Source organism: Bombina bombina, chromosome 3 (assembly GCF_027579735.1).
Source record: "Bombina bombina isolate aBomBom1 chromosome 3, aBomBom1.pri, whole genome shotgun sequence".
NCBI classification, from domain to species: Eukaryota; Metazoa; Chordata; class Amphibia; order Anura; family Bombinatoridae; genus Bombina; species Bombina bombina.
The window spans coordinates 493,076,516-493,101,405 of NC_069501.1; the positions used below are offsets into that span (position 1 = coordinate 493,076,516).

The following is a 24,890-nucleotide window of genomic DNA, read 5'->3' on the forward strand; positions in this document are numbered from 1 at the left end:
CAACTAGTGGATCTTAAGGCCCGTATAGTACAGTTTGGAGTCCGAAAGGACAGCCGTGAGACTTCTACGGCTTAAAGAAATATACTACCATAAGGGTAATAAAGCTGATAGATTATTGGCCAATAGGTTACGCCAGGAAAACGGCGGCAGCACGCATCCCCATGCTGAAGATAGATGGACGATGTGTTATAAAACCCACAGATATTGGCAATGCTTTTGCAGATTACTATGCCGCCCTCTATAATCTACAACAGGACGGCTCAATTAGCCCTCCAACATCTGAGAATATTGAGACATTTTAGCCTCGCTGAATCTCCCTTCGGCCCCACAAGACTGCATTGACTCTTTGCAGAATCCCATTTCACTAATAGAAATTAAAAAAGCTATCAAATCTCTTAAGGCCTTTAAATCACCAGGACCAGACGGCTTCTCTGATCTATTTTATAAAAAGTTTCAATCCCAACTACTTCCCAATTCTAGGACGTTTCTTTACGCTAGCAAGTGAACGGAGGCACCTTTTCGGCCGAATTTTTACAGGCCACTATCATTACTCTCCCGAAGCAGGGAAAGGAGCTTGACCCTTTGTGGCAGCTATAGGCCGATTTCACTGTTGAAACCTAGACGTTAAGTTGAACGCTAAGATTTTAGCCTCGCGCCTCAATTCTTTACTACCAGCGCTGGTCAGACCAGATCAGGTGGGCTTTGTCCTACATCCGGCAAGGCCCAGACAATACAAGACGTCTCCTGAATGTCTACCTTGAAGCTCATGGTTCCCACTTGCCCTGTGTCACCCTGTCGTTGGACGCTGAAGAAGGCCTTCGACAGGGTGAACTGGAAATATATGTTTGCTGCGCTGCGGCGCTTTGGTCTCCCGGAGCCCTTCATCACGCAATCGCGGCTCTTTACTCTACCCCGTCGGCAGTAGTCAGGGGTCTGGGGTTTTGCTCAGAACTTCCTCAATAACGAACGGCACGAGACAAGGATGTCCAATGTCCCCACTTATTTTTGCCCTCATGATGGAACCCCTAGCCGAGGCCATCCGGTCATGCCCCTTAATCCGAGGGGTATGTATCCATCACACGGAGCAGAAGACTGTTTTGTTTGCAGACGATCTAACAGTGCTTGTGTCGGATCCTATTACTTCTCTTCCCCATCTATTTTCCCTACTGAATAAATTCTCCTTAGTCAGTTACTACAAGCTAAATGTCCTCAAGACTGAGGCGTATGCTATTAACATTTCAGACGGGACTCTTAATGAACTGAAACGCACTTATAAGTTCGTGTGGTCTACGACTCATATCAAACATCTCGGGGTTTATCTCTCACATAGTATTCCGAAGATGATAGAATTGAATTTCAATCCCTTATTGTCAACTATTGAAAAATCGACCGACACTTGGAATGTCCCGTCACTGTCATGGCTGGGTCGAATCGCGGCCTTCAAAATGAGCCTCCTACCAAAGCTTACCTACCTATTCCGCTCCCTACCCATCCCGATTCCTAGATCTACAAATTTACAAATTCCAACAACTATGTAACAAATTTATTTGGCGCAATAAGGTTCCGAGACTTGCCACTAATATTCTACAACAACCTCTTCTGCTGGTGGGGCGGCTGCCCCCAATATCCTAAAATACCATGAGGCTGCCAGACTTTCTCATGTAACCCAATGGAAGCTAACCGTTGGAGAGTCGATGGGCAGAGATTGAACAAGCATCCCTCCCGGCTGGATTCACTCTACAAGATCTAGTGTGGATCCCTAAACACTCTAGGACGCCAGCCCTTTTGACTAATCCTATTGTCAAATCAAATTTACAGTTTTGGGTATAAGGTTCGCAACCTTTCGACCGTAGCGCCGCATCCCTCGCCATCGCATTCCCTTAGGGGGGCTGCTACTGTCACTCCACACTCCCACCCCAACTTATGGTTTCGCTTTGGGGTTGACTAGAATAGCAGATTTCTATGCAGGGGATAAGCTACTAAACTACCAGGACTTTCTACGGAAGTTTAATCCGCCTCCTCGATTGCACTTTTGAATTCTGGAGACTACGTAGCCTTCTCCTCTCGTGGGGCTTTGGTGCGGGCCCACTAAGGCCTAAAACCGCTTGGGAAGTTCGCTGGGACTCTATGACATCCCCCGGTAAACTTCTGTCCATCTCTATCTTACGCTCATGAAGCCTCCAGTTTTCTATAAATCCCCTCCAGTACGGCGATGGGAATCTTCCCTGATGGTTTCAAACGAACCACACACAATGCGGATGGCCTGTCCAATTCACCAAGAAAGCTATACACTGCATAACCCTGTACGAGTTATTTCTCAAGGTTATGCTACAATGGCATTTGACACCTATCCGTTTTGTTTAAAAATCTCGGCAACCAATTCACCCAAATGTTGGAGGGGCTGCGAGGAGTTGGGAACGCCCCAACATATTTGGTGGTCTTGCAGTCAGATTCAACCGCTCTGGCAAAAATCAATCCGATACTGCTCTTCAGGAATATCCTCTTACCTCTGTCCCCTTAGTTCATGCCTGTTCCACATCTTGCCTAGGAAATTGACTCTACCTCAGAAACTATTCTGTATTTACCTATTTTCTAGCTGTTAAATTAGCTGTAGCGCGCATGTGGCTTGCAACTCACTGTCCCCTTCGTGGGAACAAGTGATGGACATACTGGACTTTGTTAAAAGAATGGAGTCCTATGTCTCCCATTTCCACTGGGGTCCACCAGACCTTCAGTCCCAAATTTGGGCACTTCGCCCAAAGTAATTCCTCCTACAAACACTTTGGGGACTTTAGGTCCCTCGGGTTAGCTGTAAACCGGTGCTACTAATGTCCTCCTGCCCATTCCCCCTTTCTTCCCCTTATCTGAACCCTCCCAATCTCCCCCGCTCCTATCCTTGTCGGTGTATACCCCCCCCCCTCTTTTTTTTTTTTTTTTTTTTTTTCTCCTTTCTCCTTTTTGGATAGCTTGACACAGTTTCTTTTTTTTTTTTTTCTTTTTTCTATGTATAATCTGGTTAACATTTCTGATTGTCATATTCTAATGTTTAAGCTATAATTTGGTATGAACATTTATGATGATTGAAACCTCTATACACTAAGGAGTTTGCTGACTTATATGGGTTATTAATAATATGGGTCTTTTTTCACAACAAATGGACTTTTGCACCACACCATGGAGAGGTGGGAATAAGATCATTGACCAACAGACACCGAACATGGACTTAAACATCCAGCTTCTCTCTCTTGTGCTCCTTATTTATTTGATTGTTTTATATAATACTACCTCTGGTTAATCCTGTTATTTCTGTTGCATGTACTATTGATATGTATGTACATGCTTTTGATGCTCTTATGTTCATTTTAATCTTTTAAAACAATAAAAATTATTTAAAAAAAAAAAAATAAAAAAAAAAAATAAACTATAATGCCTTCTTTTTTGAGGGCATTTTGGGGCCGAGTTTTAGAAATAACCAGAGAGCTAATCGCTGGTTAAATTTCGGAGCACTAATTGCTACAAAAAGCTTGCGGTAGCAATAACCAGTCACTTGTAATGGCTGGTTAATTATTGCGTGCCTGCAAAACGGACAAAATGTAGCGCACCCAATTGTAATCTAGCCTAAATACATTTTATAAGCATAGTATTGAGATTATTCCCTGCCTCCCTCTAATCATGGGTGCCGCCATGTTGAGGTCTGTTCCAGTGTCAATGTGTTAGCACATTGGTAGCCAACTCTCCTTCAGAAACCTGCAGTGAAATCTAGGTTCACCTATAAGTAGAAGGATGTACATGAATTGTATTTAATGTTTCATGTCCTTTTAAAGCTTTCTTTTCTGTATTTGTTAGAGTGGAGTTGTTTGAAAGAAGATCATTTTCCCCTTCTAATTAAATTTGTTTTGGAAGATTTTTAAAATTATTTTAGCGATGCCGGTATCCTTGATAGAGGAACTCATTCTATGGGGGGCCGATTTAACATTGTGTGGGCGGACAGCGATAAATGCCGACAGCATTACACTGCTGGTCGGTATTTATTATTGCACAAGCATTTCTAGTGAAATGCTTTTGCAATGCCGCCCCTGGCACATTTGCGGCTAATTGGCCTCTAGCAGGGGGTGTCAGTCCTCCTGATCATATCCTCAGAGGTGGTGGGACGAGTTAAGGAGCAGTGATCTTATGACCGCTGCTTCTTAAAGGGTCAGTCTACACCAGAATTGTTATTGTTTTGAAAGATAGATAATCCCTTTATTACCCATTCCCAGTTTTGCATAACTAACACAGTTATAATAATATACTTTTAACCTCTGTGATTATTCTTGTATCTAAGCCTCTGCAAACTGCCCCTTTATTTCAGTTCTTTTGACAGACTTGCAGTCTAGCCAATCAGTGCCTGCTCCCAGATAAACTTCACGTGCACGAGCACAGTGTTATCTATAATGAAATACGTGAACTAACACCCTCTAGTGGTGAAAAACTGTTAAAATGCAATCTGAAAAGGAGGTGGGCTTCAAGGTCTAAGAAATTAGCATATGAACCTCCTAGGTTAAGCTTTCAACTAAGAATACCAAGAGAACAAAGCAAAGTTGGTGATAAAGTAAATTTGGAAAATTGTTTAAAATGACATGCTCTATCTGAGATCATGAAAGTTTTATTTCGGCCTAGACTGTCCCTTTAACTTCCAGCGAGCCTAAAGGCTTGTGCAGAAAGCTGCTTCTTAAATCGGCCTCTATGCGTCAACAAGTGAGCAGTTATGCATAGAAAAGGTTCAATTGACTATAATGGAGCTTAACTCGCCAGAGATGGGAACAATCTCTTAAATTCTGCAATTTCGAGTTATTTTTTTCTTCTTCTATCAGATTAGATAGCTCTCCCAATATCTTAAAATTCAGACAGTCAATCTCATATGTTAAATATTTGTATAACCAATCTGCATGTCAATATTCTGCATACATAAAAAAAACAAAAAAAAAAGAGAGCGTAGTGTATATTGGAATATATTCAGAGCAAGGAGAGAGAAGAGGCCTAATTAGAACTCTTAGCCCCATGTAGCCACATAGTATAGATTTTTCTCTAGTGTTTATTTGTATCTGAGGGGTATTTTCTTATGTTACATATATAATAACAAAAAGTTATGTGACATTTGTACAGATCAGTGCTTAGTAACACTTGCCTTGCACAATAAGTGTCACTGGGATTACAGCCCTTGTTGACTGTTTGGTTTGCAAACCTGTCACACTAATTGTTTTGATGTGTAACATATAGACACCTTATTGAGTTCATCCTCTAGCAAGCAGGGGTCAAGGTGAAGGTCTTGAAAACTGTCTTCTTTTAACGGTTTTTATGACTTGGTACATGTCAGCATAGTCTGATGTTGTCAGGTGAGAAAAATTCACATGCCGGTGGGATTAGATCGTGGCTTATGATATCCAGAATTCAGATAGCCAAGGATTTTTTCTGCATTTCTAGATGGAAAAAAAATAGAGAGAGAGTTTACAAATTAGATTATGATTTTTAACATCTATGCTACTTTGTTATTTTTCAATATAGGAACCTAAACTGGTGCACAAGAACTTATTTACTGATCCCATAAACGGACATTAACACCTCTTGCTTTTTTTATGTAAAAACTGTGCTTTGTCCCACACTCCCTAGAAAGGTGAAAAGGCAAATTGATTGGCAGAATTTATAGGTTACAAAATTTGCTTTTTTGCCTCCTAGGGAGTGTGGGAAAAGAACAATCTTTACACAAAAAAATCAAGAGGCTTTTAAATGTCCTTTTAAAGGCAAAATCTAGTATAAAAATAAAATGCTCATATATTAACCCCTTAATGACCGGACCATTTTTCAATTTTCTTACCCTTAATGACAATGGCTATTTTTACATTTCTGCGGTGTTTGTGTTTAGCTGTAATTTTCCTCTTACTCATTTACTGTACCCACACATATTATATACCGTTTTTCTCGCCATTAAATGGACTTTCTAAAGATACCATTATTTTCATCATATCTTATTAATTTACTATAAAAAAAATATAAAATATAGGAAAAAATTGAAAAAACACAGTACTAAATAAAAGGAGTTTTTCTTTTTTTTAATAAAAAAAATTAAAATGTTTTAGCTGTGATGGACTCCTGCCTTAGCCCCAACCTCCATGATCCCCCCCCCCAGCTCTCTAAACCCTCTCCCCTACCTAATTGCCTTTGCCTCCATCTTGGGTACTGGCAGCTGTCTGCCAGTACCCAATTTGCCCCCAAAACAAGTGTTTTTTTTTTGCAATTTATTGCCAGTTTACATTTTTCTGTAGTGTAGCAGCCCCCCCACAATACCCCAACCCCCTCCCCCCTCCCAGATCCTTATATATTTATTTATATTTTACTTTTTATCCCCCCTTCCTTTCTCATTGGTGGCAGTGGGCATGTAATCGGGGCGCGCACGCGCGCCCCCAGCGCGCCCCCGGCACCCGGCGTGCACATAGCACTTACAGGAACCGGATGCCGGGTAGCGATGGCCGCCCCACCCGCCTCCCTGATTGCTCCCACCCACCAACGAACCGGCACCATCGCTACCGGTGCAGAGAGGGCCCACAGAGTGGCTCTCTCTGCATCGGAGTCTTCTAAATGGTATTGCAGGATGCCTCCATATGGAGGCATCACTGCAATACCCTGAGAGCTGCTGGAAGCGATTGCGATCGCTTCCAGCACTCTCTTAGACAAGTGACGTACCAGGTACGTCCATTGTCACTAACTGCAAGTTTTTTGCAGGACGTACCTGGTACGTCACTTGTCATAAGGGGTTAAAGGGACACTGAACCCAAATTTTTTCTTTCGTGATTCAGATAGAGCATCCAATTTTAAACAAATTTCTAATTTACTCCTTTTATCAATTTTTCTTTCGTTTTCTTGCTTTCTTTATTGAAAAAGAAGGCATCTAAGCTTATTTTTTGATTCAGAACCATGGAAAGCACTTGTTTATTTGTAGGTGAATTTACCCACTAATCAGCAAGAACAACACAGTGTGTCTACCAAAAATGGGCCGGCATTTAAACTTACATTCTTGCATTTCAAATAAAGATACCAAGAGAATGAAAAGAATTTGATAATCGGAATAAATTAGAAAGTTGCTTAAAATTGCATGCTCTATCTGAATCATGATAGAAAAAAATTGGGTTCAGTGTCCCTTTAATAACAACACATTTTTAAACAAATTTCTTAATTTAACAAAGTAGTTAAACACACAGTCAAAGTTGTGCTCCTGTGACGCTCAAGATAAGGCTACAGCTAGCGAGCAAATGAAAAGCAGGCATACATGCGTATGCTTCGATCACTGGCTTTATCCTCATCTGGAGCATAATGAGGGGAGTTCCAGGAGTACAACTTTGACAATGTGTTTAATCCCTTTGAAGGACTTAAACACATAATAAAACAGGGAATTTGGTTACAAGTAAAATGATGTAGTGAAATACAGAATTAAAATGTTTCCACTAGTATGCCCCCATCAGGACAGTCATTGTTAGGTAAAACTTTCCATAAGGCAATTCTCTGTGTGAATAACAAGTAATAAGTCTATTAAAACCTTTATATTTGTACCTCAAAATTACCTTTTAAATAGGTCTTCAGTTGTTCCCCTTCCTCCCCTGCTGATGCATTTTTAATTTAAAGGACCAGTTAAAACAGTAGCATTGCATAATCATCAATGCATATAAAAATACAATGCAATTAGTCTGAACTTCAAATGAGTAGTAGATTTTTTTTTCCTGACAAATTTCACACTTGTGTCTGTTTCCACTCCCCCCTGTATCATGTGACAGCCATCAGCCAATCACAAATGCATATGCGTATAATATGTGAATTCTTACACATGCTCAGTAGAAGCTGGTGTAAATATAAAAAGACTGCACATTTTGTTAATGGAAGTAAATGCTCAATCTGAATCATGAAAGCATAATTTTGACTTGAGTGTCCCTTTAAATTAACAGTTCTAATGGGGGACCACTAACCAGAATCGATATGCATCTGTGGGAGCTTTAGTTGACATGTCAAGCAACTTGTAAAGTTAGCAAGTTATGTACTATATAATGGGGCTAGTATTACAAGTGGAGCACTAAATTATTGCTCGCCCTCAAACTGCACATTTGCCCGGGCGCACAATAATTAACCCAGCCATTACAAGTGGCTGGTTTTTGCTACCACGAGCTTGCGGTAGCTTTTAAGCGCTTATAAAAATTAACCAGAGATCAGATCTCTGCTTAATTTTATAAATGTGCCCCTAATGCACCCAAAATACAGTGGTGTGTATTTTATTAAAAATAAACATAGCCGCATCTTTATTTTTATTTTAAATGCGCCCCTAATGCACCCAAATACAGTGGTGTGTATTTTATTAAAAAATAAACATAGCAGCATCTTTATTTTTTATTTTAAATGCGCCCCTAATGCACCCAAATTACTGTGGTGTGTATTTTATTAAAAAATAAACATAGCAGCATCTTTATTTTTTAATAAAATAACTGCACTAGGCAGTATATTTGGGTAAAGTTGGCAGGAGTAGGTGCCTTTACATTGCGGTCTAGGGAACTGTGTGTTCCCAGTAATATATATGTATATGCTTATATGCCTATATATTATGTGTTAATATGTGTCTATATACACATATTAACATATAAATATATGTATATTATCAGTATACATAAATATTTCTATTTGCTGCCATCGCTACGCTACTTACCCCCTTTACTGCGCAAGGGTTCTCTTGCCATGTCTCACGGTATGAGAACATATGGAAGCACGCTCTTGTGAACACATGTTTCCCAGCGATGCAAACGTGAGCTTGCGTTTGCATTGCTGACATCTTGTAATAACCGGTGCACTGGTATTACACAGTGGAGCACAAATATTGCTTTCACTAATCTGGCCCAATATATGTAAGGTTAGGAGTCGGCCCATTTTTGGTTATGCACCTTGGGGTAGCACTTGCTGATTGGTGGCTACATTAAGCTTTTTTAAATAAAGATAGCAAGAGAACAAATAAAAATTGATAATTGGAGTAAATTAGAAAGTTGTGTGATTCAGATAGAGCATGCAATTTTAAGCAACTTTCTAATTTACCTCATTATCAAGTTTTCTTTGATCTCTTGCTATCTTTATTTGAAAAAGAAGGCATCTAAGCTTTTATTATATTTTGTTCAGAACCCTGGACAGGACTTGTTTATTGGTGGGTGAATGTATCCACCAATAGGCAAGAACAACCCAGGTTGATCACCAAAAATGGGCCGGCATCTAAACTTACATTCTTGCATTTCAAATAAAGATACCAAGAAAATGAAGAAAATTTGATAATAGGAGTAAATTAGAAAGTTGTTTAAAAAAAATTGGGTTCAGTGTCCCTTTAAGAACATTTCCATTTGCAACCACATTAAAAAAAGCAGAAATAACAATTAATGAGAAATTAAACCCTTGAATAGAGCAAAATTTTATGATCTTTAAATTTTCTTTATTGCATATTAAATGTTATATAGGGATATATATGTGATTCAATTAATTATTTTTATATTTCCTTACAAAACATAACCTATAAATTAATTTCTATCATACTTTCCTTTCCAAAACAATAACACATTTTTAGAAATAGTAGAACTAAGACAGATATATGTATATATGACAATATGTATACAAAATAATAAATATATATATACATCTATTATATATATATATATATATATATATATATATATATATATATATATATATATAATATATATATATATATACACACACACATACATACGCACATATACACATATATATATATATATATACTATATATATATATATATATACTGTATATATAAACACACATATATAACACACAGAGAAAGTCCAGCACCTCACTTACAAGCTCTCAGCTAAGATTTAAAACGCAAAAATGGAAAGGTTAGTTACCGCATCTGGCCAAATGGGGACAAGCCCAGGTACCACATCAAGGTCCTTTCCAATACCTGGGACCCAAAACAGCACACAATGCAAGCTTTCCATTTTTGCTTTTAAATCTTAGCTGAGGGCTTGTATGTGAGTGCTGGGCCTTTCACTGTGGTGTTGTATTAATTTGTTTTGTAATTTTCCCTATGGGTTCTTGCACCCAGACCTGTTTGGGGTTAACTGCCTGTTTCTCTGGGGGACAGCAGAGCTTCATGTGAGTGCCGGTGAGCACCCAGGGCTGAGCATGTTGCAGGGTCATGGGATGTGTTCCCGGTCCGGTCTGAGAGTGCAGTCCCCTTCCGTGTTTTGTGTATATATATAGTATATATATATATAGATATATATATATATATATATATATATATATATATCTATATATACACCTCACAACACACAACACACACACACAATATACTGTACATATACACACAGTGATAAGCAAAAATGAGTACACCCCAACAGTTTTGTCAGAAAACTTTTACTTACCTTTCAGAAACAACATATTCTATGGACACTATACTGCCAAAATACTCCCAAAAGTGGAGGCCATTGATTGCTACCAAGATTTGGTTAATTTTGCTACCACAACTAAGTTTTTTTTCTAACAAATTCATTCAAGAACCATGTTGATAAAATTGAATACACCCCAATGAAAGTCCATAGGAGCAAAGCTAAATGTCTGACAAACATATTCCCTAATTAACAAGAATTCAACTACAGGTGAGTCTAATTATTCATTAAACATGTGTCCAGTAGACAGTAGGGGATGGGCAAATGTTTCTAAAAATTCAAAACGAATTTTGATACAATCGTTCGGAATTGAATTTAGAATGTTTATCTAACAATCTATTTTCAAATTTTTGTTTTCAAATTTTTCAATAAAATTCGAAAATATTTGTTAGAAAATAGAATGTTTAGCTATGTATTCATTCAATTTCGAAATGTAATATTCAAATTTGAATGTCACATCGAATTCAAAATAGTATTTCTAGTCTACAACTGGTGTTTAAAAAAATGTAATATTCAAAATTCGAATGCTAGTATTTTCTAGTCTAATACTGTGTTTTTTTCAATGTAATATTCGAATTCGAATTGTGACATTCGAATGTACATTCAAATTCTGAAATAGTATTTCAAGTGTACAACTGTGTTTAATAAATGTAATATTCGGATTTGAATGCTAAATTCGATGTCCACATTTAAATTCGAAATAGTATTTCTAGTCCTATTTCTGTTTTTTATAAATGTAATATTCGAATTTGAATGTGACATTCAAATTCAAAATTGTATTTCTAGTCTACAATTGTGTTTTCTAAATGTAATATTCGAATTCGAATGTGACATTTGAATTAGAAAGTGATATTCGAAAACTGTAAATAACATTCGATAATAGAATTTTTAAGAATATTCGTTCGTATCAACATTCTATTATGTAAATCGAATTTCTACAATAACATTCGTTCTAACATTCGAATTCGAATATAAACACATTCGCCCATCCCTAGTAGACAGTGATTATAAAAGGGTGTTACTTACCAAAGAAAACCCCTTCCCAATGTCATGCTATAAGCAATGGCACCACATGAAGAGAAATGTCACAAGGCTTGAAAAAGAAAATAATTTCTTTACACAAGAGAGGTGAAGGCTACAAGAAGATCAGCAAAGCTTTACTTATCAGTCAGAATACTGTAGCAAAAGTGATACAAAAATGTAACAAATATGGAACAAATATGGAAATGCAACCATCTCACTGAGACGTCTAGGCCGTCCACAGAAGTTAACACCTCGACAGGAGCATCTTCTGATGAGAAGGGTTGAAGAAAATCGCCATGCAAGTTCACTGCAGTTACCTAAAGAAGTACAAAGCCAAACTGGGGTGATTGTTTCCCGTGACACAATATGGTGTACACTGCAGAGGAATGACATGTATGGGTGTCATCCATGAAGGGAAGCCTCTCCTAAAGGCCCATGCACAAAAAAGCCCGCCTAGATTTTGCCAGGACACGTGCTGAAAAAGGAGAAGACTACTGGGACTCTGTACTCTGGAGTGATGAGACCAAGATAAATGTTTTTAGAACTGATGGCTTTTAAACTATATGACGTTGCAAAGGTGAGGAGTACAATGAAAAATGCATGTGCCTACAGTGAAACATGGTGGTGGCAGTGTCCTTCTGTGGGGCTGCATGAGTGCTGCTGTGTCGGGGAGCTGCATTTTATTGATGGCATCATGAATTCACAAATATACTGCTCTATATTGAAAGAAAGATGCTACCATCACTCCGTGCCCTTGGTCGTCGTGCAGTTATCCAACATGACAATGATCTAAGGCACTGTTGAATTTCTGAAGAAGAACAGGGTGAAAGTGATGCAGTGGTCAAGTATGTCTCCTGATCTGAACCCAATCGAACACCTATGGGGGAATTCTGAAGAGACAAGTTGAGCATCACTCTCCATCCAACATCCAGACTCTAAAAGAGGTCGTTCTTGAAGAATGGAAAAAAATAGATGTTGCAATATGTCGCCAACTTGTTCATACCATGCCTAGAAGACTTGGTGCTTGTCCTTACAAATCATGGAGGGTCATGCAAAATGCTAGATGTAGTAGTTTGTGTTGTTGGGTGTATTCATATGTGCATCACATACTTTGAGTAAACCTGAAGATTTTGTAATTCTATGTCATATTATTAACCTTACTTTCATGTAATGACCTAAACAAATGTTCTATAAAAACTCAGTTTTTGTCAAAATTCTGGAAATTGTTTCTTGTGTTCATTGAGATATTGATCAAATCTTACTTTTCAAAAGGGGTGCTGAGCATGCACTGTTTATATATATATACTTTTATACTTTTGCTTCGGCTAAGGCTTCTTTGGGAGAAGGTTCTTCAAGCAGTGGTGCCTCATTTAGGCTGTCTTGTCCTCCCTTATCATCCGTGTCCTCTGGCTTGGGTATTGGTTCCCAACAGTAATTATGATGATCCGTGGACTCACTGTGTCATTAGAAAGAAAATAAAATTTATGTTTACCTGATAATTTTCTTTCTTTCTTGACACGGTGAGTCCACGGATCATCATAATTACTGTTGTGAATATCTCTCCTGTCCAGCAGGAGGCGGCAAAGAGCACCACAGCAAAGCTGTTAAATATCACTCCCCTTACCCACCACAACCCCCAGTCATTCGACCAAAAGGAAAGGAGGAAAGGAAGTAACATAAGGTGCAGAGGAGCCTGAGGTTTATAGAAAAATAAACGCTCTGAAAAATACAGGGCGGGCCGTGGACTCACTGTATCAAGAAATAAATAAATTTATCAGGTAAGCATAAATTTTATTTTATTTCTAATGACACAGTGAGTCCCACAGATCATCATAATTACTGTTGGGAACCAATACCCAAGCCAGAGGACACGGATGATAAGAGGAGGGACAAGACAGCCTAAATGGAAGGCACCACTGCTTGAAGAACCTTTCTCCCAAAAGAAGCCTTAGCCGAAGCAAAAGTATCAAACTTATAAAATTTAGAAAAAGCATGTAAAGATGACCAAGTGGGCAAATCTGTTCCACAGAAGCTCCATTTTTAAAGCCCAAGATGAAAAACAGCCCTTGTGGAATGAGCCGTGATTTTCACAGGAGGCTGCTGTCCAGCAGTCTCATATGCCAAGTGAATAACACTCCTCAGCTAGAAAGAAGAGAAGTAGCCGTAGCTTTCTGACCCTTGTGCTTGCCAGAAAAAACAACAAACAAAGAAGACTGGCGAAAATCCTTAGTCGCCTGTAAATAATATTTCAACGCACAAACCACATCCAGTTTGTGCAACCAAACGCTCCTTATGGGAAGAAGGATTAGGACACAAAGAAGGAAACCTAAGGCAGTACGCAGACCACCTTATCAGAATGAAAAAAAAGGTAAGGAGATTCACACTGCAATGCTGAAAACTCGGAAACTCTTCAAGCCGAAGAGATAGCAACCAAAAACAAAACCTTCCAGGATAACATTTTAATATCCAAAGAATGCATAGGTTCAAACGGAGCCTGTGAACTCTAAGGAACCAAATTAAGACTCCAATGAGGAGTACCATACTTAAAAAAGAGGCCGGATTCTAACCAGGGCCTGGCAAAAAGGAACTGAACATCTGGCACCTCTGCCAGACGCTTGTGCAAACAAAATTAATAAAGCCGAAATTTGACCCTTCAAGATACTTGCAGGTAAACCATTCTCCAAACCCTCCTGGAGAAAAACATAATTTATGTAAGAACTTACCTGATAATTTAATTTCTTTCATATTGGCAAGAGTCCATGAGCTAGTGACATATGGGATATACAATCCTACCAGGAGGGGCAAAGTTTCCCAAACCTCAAAATGCCTATAAATACACCCCTCACCACACCCACAATTCAGTTTAACGAATAGCCAAGCAGTGGGGGGATAAAGAAAGGAGTAAAAAGCATCAACAAATGAAATTTGGAAATAATTGTGCTTTATACAAAAAATCATAACCACCATAAAAATGGGTGGGCCTCATGGACTCTTGCCAATATAAAAGAAATTAATTTATCAGGTAAGTTCTTACATAAATTATGTTTTCTTTCATGTAATTGGCAAAAGTCCATGAGCTAGTGACATATGGGATATCAATACCCAAGATGTGGATCTCCACTCAAGAGTCACTAGAGAGGGAGGGGAATAAAATAAAAACAGCCATATACCGCTGAAAAAATTAGTCCACAACCCAAAAAAAATAAGTTTATTTTCATTTGAAAGAAAAAACTGAAACAGCTGCCTGAAGAACTTTTCTACCAAAAACTGCTTCCGAAGAAGCAAATACATCAAAACGGTAGAATTCAGTAAATGTATGCAAGAGGACCAAGTCGCTTGCTTTGCAAATCTGATCAACTGAAGCTTCATTCTTAAAAGCCCACAAAAGTTGGAGACTGATCTAGTAGAATGAGCTGTAATTCTCTGAGGCGGGGCTTGACCCGACTCCAAATAAGCTTGATGAATCAAAGCTTTAACCAAGAGGCCAAGGAAATAGCAGAGGCCTTCTGACCTTTCCTAGGACCAGAAAATATAACAAATAGACTAGAAGTCTTCCTGAAATCTTTAGTAGCTTCAACATAATATTTCAAGCTCTCACCACATCCAAAGAATGTAAAGATCTTTCCAAAGGATTCTTAGGATTAGGACACAAGGAATGGACAACAATTTCTCTACTAATATTGTTAGAATTCACAACCTTAGGTAAAAATTCAAATGAAGTCCGCAAAACCGACTTATCCTGATGAAATATCAGAAAAGGAGATTCACAAGAAAGAGCAGATAGCTCAGAAACTCTTCTAGCAGAAGGGATGGCCAAAAGGAACAACACTTTCCAAGAAAGTAGTTTAATGTCCAAAGAATGCATAGGCTCAAATGGAGGAGCCTGTAAAGCCTTCAGAACCAATTAAGACTCCAAGGAGGAGAAATTGATTTAATGACAGGCTTTAATACAAACTAAAGCCTGTACAAAACAGTGTATATCAGGAAGTATAGCAATCTTTCTGTGAAATAAACAGAAAGAGCAGAGAATTTGTCCTTTCAAGGAACTTGCAGACAAAACCTTATCAAACCATCCTGAAGAAACTGTAAAATTCTAGGAATTCTAAAATAATGCCAATAAAATTTATGAGAAGAACACCATGAAATGTAAGTCCTCCAAACTCTATAATAAACTTTCTAGAGACAGATTTACGAGCTTGTAACATAGTATTAATCACTGAGTTAGAGAAACCTCTATGACTTAGTACTAAGTGTTCAATTTCCATACCTTCAAATTTAATGATTTGAGATCCTGATGGCAAAACGGACCTTGAGATAGTAGGTCTGGCCGTAATGGAAATGGCCAAGGCAAGCAACTGGAAATCCGAACCAGATCCGCATACCAAAACCTGTGTGGCCATGGCTGGCGCCACCCAGCAACACAAATGATTGTTCCATGATGATTTGGAAATCACTCTTGGAAGGAGAACTAGAGGCTGGGAAGATGTAAGCAGGATGATAACACCAAGGAAGTGTCAGCGCATCCCACTACTTCCACCTGAACATCCCTGGACCTGGACAGGTATCTGGGGAAGTTTCTTGTTTAGATGAGAGGCCATGAGATCTATCTCTGGAAGACCCCACATCTGAACAATCTGAGAAAACACATCTGGATGGAGAGACCACTCCCTGGATGTAAAGTCTGGTGGCTGAGATAATCCGCTTCCCAATTGTCTACACCTGGGATATGCACCGCAGAGATTAGACAGGAGCTGGATTCCGCCCAAACAAGTATTTGAGATACTTCTTTCATAGTTTGGGGACTGTGAGTCCCACCCTGATGATTGACATATGCCACTGTTGTGATATTGTCTGTCTGAAAACAAATGAACGGTTCTCTCTTTAACAGAGGCCAAAACTGAAAGAGCTCTGAGAATTGCATGGAGTTCTAAAATATTTATTGGTAATCTCGCCTCTTGAGATTTCCAAACCCCTTGTGCTGTCAGAGATCCCCAAACAGCTCCCCAACCTGAAAGACTCACATCTGTTGTGATCACAGTCCAGGTTGGCCGAACAAAAGAAGCCCCTTGACTAAACGATGGTGATCTATCCACCATGTCAGAGAGTGTCGTACATTGGGATTTAAGGATATTAATTGTGATATCTTTGTATAATCCCTGCACCATTGATTCAGCATACAAAGCTGAAGAGGTCTCATGTGAAAACGAGCAAAGGGGATTGCATCCGATGCTGTAGTCATGAGACCTAAAACTTCCATGCTCATAGCCACTGAAGGGAATGACTGAGACTGATGTGCCGGCAGGCTGCAACCAATTTTAAACATCTCTTGTCTGTTAGAGACAGAGTCATGGACACTGAATCTATCTGGAAGCCTAAAAAGGTGACCCTTGTCTGAGGAATCAAGAAACTCTTTGGTAAATTGATCCTCCAACCATGTTTCCGAAGAAACAACACTAGTTGATTTGTGTGAGATTCTGCAGAACGTAAAGACTGAGCTAGTACCAAGATATCGTCCAAATAAGGAAAACACTGCAATACCCTGTTCTCTGATTACAGAGAGTAGGGCACCCAGAACCTTTGAAAAGATTCTTGGAGCTGTTGCTAGGCCAAATGGAAGAGCAACAAATTGGTAATGCTTGTCTAGAAAAGAGAATCTCAGAAACTGATAATGTTCTGGATGAATCGGAATATGAAGGTATGCATCCTGCAAGTCTATTGTGGACATATAATGTCCTTGCTGAACAAAAGGCAGAATAGTCCTTATCTTGAAAGTTGGTACTCTTACATAACGATTCAAAAATTTCAGATCCAGAACTGGTCTGAATAAATTTTCCTTCTTTGGGACAATGAATAGATTTGAATAAAACCCCAAACCTTGTTCCAGAAGAGGAACTGGCATGATTACCCCTGAAGACTCCAAGGTCTAAAACAACACTTCAGGAAAGCATACTGGATTTACTGGGATACGTGAGAGAAAAAAAATCTTCTCACAGGAGGTCTTACTCTGAATCCTATTCGATACCCTGAGAGACAATGCTCTGAATCATTGATTTTGAACAGATTTTATTCAAATATCTTGAAAAACCTTAATCTGCCCCCTACCAGCTGAGCTGGAATGAGGGCCGCACCTTCATGCGAACTTAGGGGCTGACTAAAAGGCTTGGATTTATTCCAATTTGAGGAAGGCTTCCAATTGGAGGCAGATTCCTTTGGGGAAGGATTGAGTTTTTGTTCCTTATTCTGACGAAAGGAACGAAAACGGTTAGAAGCCTTAGATTTACCCTTAGGTTTTTTTATCCTGAGGCAGAAAAACTCCCTTTCCCCCAGTAACAGTTGAAATAATAGAATCCAACTGGGAACCAAATAAATTATTACCTTGGAAAGAAAGAGATAGTAATCTAGATTTAGATGTCATATCAGCATTCCAGGATTTAAGCCACAAAGCTCTTCTAGCTAAAATAGCTAAAGACATGGATCTAACATCAATTTAATATAAAAAAATAGCATCACAAATAAAATGATTAGCATATTGCAGTAAGCAAATAATGCTAGATAAGTCAGAATCCAATTCCTGTTGTGCTAAATTCTCCAACCAGAAAGTTGATGCAGCCGCAACATCAGCCAAAGAAATTGCAGGTCTGAGAAGATGACCTGAATATAAATAGGCTTTCCTTAGATAAGATTCAAGCTTCCTATCTAAAGGATCCTTAAAGGAAGTACTATCTTCCATAGGAATAGTGGTACATTTAGCAAGAGTAGAAATAGCCCCATCAACTTTGGGGATCTTTTCCCAAAACTCTATAGATTTTGCTGGTAAAGGATACAATTTTTTAAACCTTGAAGAAGGAATAAAAGAAGTACCTGGCTTATTCCTTTACTTAGAAATCATATCAGAAATAGCCTCAGGAATAGGAAAAACCCCTGGAGAAACCACAGGAGGTTTAAAAACAGCATTTAAACGTTTATTAGACTGAACATCAAGAGGACTGGTTACCTCAATATCCAAAGTAATTAACACTTCTTTTAATAAAGAACGCATATACTCAATTTTAAATAAATAAGTAGATTTGTCAGTGTTAATGTCTGAGGAAGGATCTTCTGAATCAGATAGATCCTCATCAGAAGAGGATAAATTATTATGTTGTTGGTCATTTGAAATTTCATCAACTAAATGAGAAGTTTTAAAAGACCTTTTACGTTTATTTGTAGGTGGAAATGCAGACAAAGCCTTCAGAATAGAATCAGAAACAAATTCTTTAAAATTTACAGGTTTATCATGCACATTAGAAGTTGAAGGAACTGCAACTGGCAATGTACTATTACTGATAGAAACACTATCTGCATGTAAAAGTTTATCATGACAACTATTACAAATGACATTCGGCGAGATAATTTCTACAATTTTACAACGAATGCACTTAGCTTTGGTAGAACCAATGTCAGGCAGCAATGTTCCAGTAGAAACTTCTGAGGCAGGATCAGGTTGAGACATCTTGCAAAATGTAAGATAAAAAACAACATATAAAGCAAATTATCTATTTCCTTATATGACAGTTTCAGGAATGGGAAAAAATGCAAATAGCATAGCCCTCTGATAGAGAAAAAAGCAAGAGGCAAACATCAATGGGGTATTGAAATAATTAAAAAATTTGGCGCCAAGTATGACGCACAACGCAACAACTTTTTTGGCGCCAAAAAATAACCGGAAATGACACACTCGCGTCACTAATGACGCAACCGTGTGAAAGGTCTCGACGTCAAGTATGACGCTGGAAATTACGAACTTGCGTCATAGACGTACTTTTTCGCACTAAAAAAAATTTTGCGCCAAGAATGACGCAATAAAGTTTAGAATTTGTCACACCCGCGGGCCTAATACCGCCTGCAATTTGAAAGAAGTAGTCAATTGAAAAAAAGACTAAACCCCAGGTAAGAAATAAATTTCATTTTTAAAAGATGTTTATATTCCCCAAATATGAAACTGACAGTCTGCAGAAGGAAATACATGAACCTGACTCATGGCAAATATAAGTACAATACATTAATTTATAACTTTATATAAATGCATAAAGTGCCAAACCATAGCTGAGGTGTCTTAAGAAATAAAAAACATACTTACCAAAAGACACCCATCCACATATAGCAGATAGCCAAACCAGTACTAAAACAGTTATTAGTAGAGGTAATGGTAAATTGAGAGTATATCGTCAATCTGAAAAGGGAGGTAGGAGATGAATCTCTACGACCGATAACAGAGAACCTATGAAAAAGACCCCCGTTAGGGAAATCATCGTATTCAATAAGTGATACTCCCTTCATGTCCCTCTGACATTCGCTGTACTCTGAGAGGAATCGGGCTTCAACAATGCTGAGAAGCGCATATCAATGTAGAAATCTTAGCACAAACTTACTTCACCACCTCCAAAGGAGGCAAAGTTTGTAAAACTGAATTGTGGGTGTGGTGAGGGGTGTATTTATAGGCATTTTGAGGTTTGGGAAACTTTGCCCCTCCTGGTAGGATTGTATATTCCATATGTCACTAGCTCATGGACTCTTGCCAATTACATGAAAGAAAGACAAAATGTTAGGAATCCTAACTCTTCTCCAAGAATAGCCTCTGGATTCACACCAATACAGATATTTACGCCATATCATATAGTAAATCTTTCTTGTTACAGGCTTACAAGCCTGAATCATGGTCTCAATGACAGACTCTGAAAACCCACACTTAGATAAAATCAAGCGTTCAATCTCCAAGCAGTCAGCTTCAGAGAAACAAGATTTGGATGAAGGAAGGGCCCCTGAGGAAGAAGGTCCTTCCATAATGGAAGTCTCCAAGGTGGAAGAGATGACATCTCCACCAGATCTGCATACCAGATTCTGTGAGGCCACACCGGTGCGATAAGAATCACCAACACCCTCTCCTGTCTGATCCGAGCAATGACCCGAGGAAGGAGAGCAAACGGAGGAAAAACATAAGCCAGACTGAAATTCCAAGGAACCGCCAGAGCATCTATCAGTACAGCCTGAGGATCCCTTGATCGCAACCTGTACCTCGGGAGCTTGGCATTCCGATGAGAAGCCATGAGATCCAGCTCCGGCTGCCCCCACCTGAGAATCAAACTGGAAAACACCTCCGGGTGAAGCTCCCACTCCCCCGAATGAAAAGTCTGTCTGCTCAAAAAATCCGGTTCCCAATTCTCCACCACTGGAATGTGGATCGCAGACAGACAGCAATTGTGGATCTGAGCCCACTGAATAATATTGACTACCTCTGTCATGGCCAAGGAACTTCGAGTTCCTCCCTGATGATTGATGTAAGCCACTGACGTTATGTTGTCCGACTGAAACCTGATAAACTGGACTGAAGCTAACTAAGGCCAGGCCAGAAGAGCATTGAAGATTGCCCTCAGCTGTAGGATGTTTATGGGAAGAACCAATTCCTCCCGAGTCCATAGACCCTGAGCCTTTAATGAGCCCCAGACAGCTCCCCAACCCAGCAGACTGGCATCCATGGTCACAATCACCCAGGAAGGTCTGTGAAAGCAGGTTCCCTGGGAGAGAAGATCCTGAGACAACCACCACAGAAGAGAATCTCTTGTCACCTGATCCAGAACAATTCGCGGAGACAGATCCGCATAATCCCCGTTCCATTGTCTGAGCATGCATAACTGCAGAGGCTTGAGATGAAACCGAGCAAACGGAATGATGTCCATAGCTGACACCATCAGACCAATTACCTCCATACACTGAGCCACTGATGGCCGAGGAGAGGACTGAAGGACAAGACAAGCGTTGAAGATCTTTGTTCTTCTGGCTTCTGTCAGAAAGATCTTCATATCTAGAGAATCTATAATGGTTCCCAAGAATACCACCCTTGTAGCTGGAACCAAGGAACTTTTTAACAAAATTCACATTACATCCGTGGGAGCGCAGAAAAGACAACAACAACAACTCCATGTGGGAGTTTGCTTGCTGAAAAGATTACACCTGAACCAGAATATCATCCAGATAAGGCCCCACTGCAATACCCCGCAACTGGAGAACCGCCAACAACGCACCCAGGACCTTTGAGAAAATTCTGGGGGCCATTGAAAGACCAAAAGGAAGGGACACGAACTGAAAATGTCTGTTTAGGAACGCACACCTCAGAAACTTGTGATGATCCTTGTGGATGGGAATTTGCAGATACGCATCCTTTAAATCCACAGTAGTCATGAACTGACCCTCCTGAACCAAAGGAAGAATGGAACGAATAGTGTCCATCTTGAAAGACGGAACTCTGAGGAACTTGTTTACACTTTTGAGATCTAGAATTGATCTGAAAGTTCCCTCCATTTTGGGAACCACAAACAGATTGGAATAAAAAACCCAGACCCTGCTCCTGAATTGGAACAGGAACTAGCACTCCCAGGTCGGAAAGATCCTGAACACAACGTAAGAACGCCTCTCTCTTTATCTGGTCTACATATAACCTTGAAATATGGAACCTGCCCCTGGGAGGAAAATTCTTGAACTCCAATTTGTATCCATGGGACACTACGTCCACCGCCCAGGGATCCGGAACATCCCGAACCCAAGCCTGAGCGAAAAAAGAAAGTCTGCCCCCCACAAGATCCGCTCCCGTACTGGGGGCAGACTCTTCATGCTGACTTTGAGTCAGAGACAGGCTTTTTAGATTGCTTCCCCTTGCTCCAAGACTGATTGGACTTCCAGGAGGACTTGGACTGTTCCTGCTTGAAAGAGGAAGGGGAAGGCTTGCCTGAAAAGTTACAAAAGGAACGAAAATTACTCTGGTGACCCTTCGTCTTATTTCTCTTATACTGAGGGATAGAATGACCCTTACCTCCCGTAATATCTGAAATAATCTCAGCTAAGCCCGGCCCAAACATAGTCTTACCCTTGTAAGGAATAGACAAAAGCTTAGACTTTGACGACACACCCACAGACCAGGACTTAAACCATAAGGCCCTGCAAGCCATAACAGCAAAACCAGAAATCTTTGCTCCCAACTTGATGACCTGCAAAGAGGCATCCGTGATAAAAGAGTTAGCCAATTTAAGAGCCCTGATCCTATCCTGGATCTCTTCAAGAGGCGTATCCATCTGAATAGAATCAGACAACGCATCAAACCAATATGCTGCTGCACTAGTAAAAGTAGCAATACACACCACAGGCTGCCATTGCAACCCCTGGTGAACATACATCCTTTTAAGCAACGCCTCCAACTTCTTATCCATAGGATCTTTAAAGGAACAGCTATCCTCAATGGGAAAAGTGGTCCTCTTAGCCAAAGTGGAAATCGCTCCCTCTACCTTGGGAACCGTCTGTCAAGACTCCTTAACAGAATCAGCAATTGGAAACATTTTCTTTAAAATCGGAGAAGGGGAAAAAGGAATCCCAGGCTTCTCCCACTCCCGTGCAATAATCTCAGAAGCACAGTCTGGAACAGGAAAAATCTCCACCGCTGAAGGAACATCAAAATACTTGTTCAGTTTACTGGATTTCTTTGGCGTGACTACAACCGTAGCATCAGAGTCATCCAGGGTAGCCAAAACCTCCTTGAGTAGCATCCGGAGGTGCTCAAGCTTAAACCTTAAAGTTACCACTTCAGCATCAAAAGGAACTATACTATCTGAGTCTGAAATTTCCCCCTCAGACGCTATAGAAGAATCCTTAACCCTCAGACCTATGAGAAGAAACATTCGACATAGCCACACCTGATTCAAATACCTTACTCACTGAATCCTTATATCTCCTTTTATGCTTCTCCTGTAACATAGGAAAAGTTGCTAGGGCATCAGTTACCACAGAGGATATCTGGGTAGCAATGTCCTGCAAGGAAACCCCAACTGGAGTACCTGAAGAAACACTGGGCACTGCATGAGAAGACACTAAATTATGGGACTTTGAGGAGAAAGCTGCAGCATATTCTGGACGGGAGACCCCTGAACAGCATTAGCCTTAGCTAATGATGGCTCAGATTCAAAAAGTCTATCCCTATAATGTAATGTCCCATTAATACATGATGAACAAAAAGGGATTGGAGGTTCAACATTAGAGTCAAAGCACAAGCTACATGTAACATCTTGCAAAGCCCCTTGATCCATATTTACCAAAAATAAATCAAACTTGCTTCCCAAAATTTAAACATAAAAACGTTACTGTCCCTTTAAATTTTAAAAGAACAACTTTTTTCCAGCAAAAATGTTGTTTCCTTTCCAAAACAAAAAATACCTTACAAAAACCTCTGAAACCTACAGGCAGCCTCCTTACCTTAACACAACCTGCTAAGGAGCCTTACCTAACCTCCTAAAGCCGGATAATATACTCAACGATCCGGACCCAAACAGTAGCAGAAGCACAATGTAGCCCCCAACAATGCCACCAGCAACCTCCACACAGACCGGAACACCAACAGAGCTCCGGAAAGGAGCGCAACTTAATTTCTGCCTCAGAAAACCGCCCCTCCTAATCGTGGGTGTAACTAAAAGACCGGCCGCCATAACACTTATCACAAAAAAGCTGGTATGAAAACAACACACACAGTTAACACCGCTGCACAAACACAGAGCCTCTACTCCAAAGTGTCTCACAGTGCCCACATACTGCCAATAAAATCCCCACATAGATTTTATAGTCCCCATACCCAGAAAAGTGCCATATTTCTTTTTGCAGCAAAGAAAAATAAAAAACAGGCACTTACCCGAGTCCAATCCGCCCGGCAGCACACAGATATGAGAAGGCTTCCTCCCCCCTATAGACCCGTGGAAAAACAAAAGACTGACTAAACCTAGTCAGGCATTTAGGGTAGGGCAGCACCAGACATGGAAGGTACAGTGAGAGATAAAATCCCCACCAGTTTCCAAATGTTCAAAAGCCACCACAGCTCTACTGAAGAGACTGACGTGGAACACAGCTAGACCCCAGTAAAAAAACAGAACAGCCAGCTCTGCTTTAAAAATAAACTCTTGATTAAAGAATCTTCAGACACCTAAAACTTTACCACCTCCTTGCACAGGCAAAGAGAATGACTGGGGCTTGTGGGTAAGGGAGTGATATTTAACAGCTTTGCAGTGGTGTTCTCTGCCACCTCCTGCTGGCCAGGAGTGATATTCCCAACAGTAATTATGATGATCCGTGGACTCACTGTGTCATTAGAAAGAAAAAGGAGTTTTTAAACATTAAGTGCCATATTACTAGCTTAGAAATACTTTTAAATTTTAAAATTACTGGGGCTTTTGTTTTTTTAACAGTATTGATTTTATTGCCAGATGTCATGTTTGTTTGTTTTTTTAAAGTGATGGTAAACTCTCCCCTTTATCAAATCAAATCCGGAATGTTAGTGATACTTTAGATGGAATTTAAATTAATCAGTTGTGATG

General features: G+C 39.7%; 1 protein-coding gene across 1 annotated transcript in view; it reads right to left on the reverse strand.

Moving 5' to 3' along the window:
- The window catches only part of SLC6A17 (solute carrier family 6 member 17), a 260,585-nt gene that overhangs the window by 97,878 nt on the left and 137,817 nt on the right, over positions 1 to 24,890 (reverse strand). Inside the window, 4 exon segments of the mRNA XM_053706840.1 lie at positions 5,264 to 5,305; positions 5,307 to 5,393; positions 5,395 to 5,424; positions 5,426 to 5,459. Of these exon segments, the coding sequence (XP_053562815.1) occupies positions 5,264 to 5,305; positions 5,307 to 5,393; positions 5,395 to 5,424; positions 5,426 to 5,459 (193 nt within the window).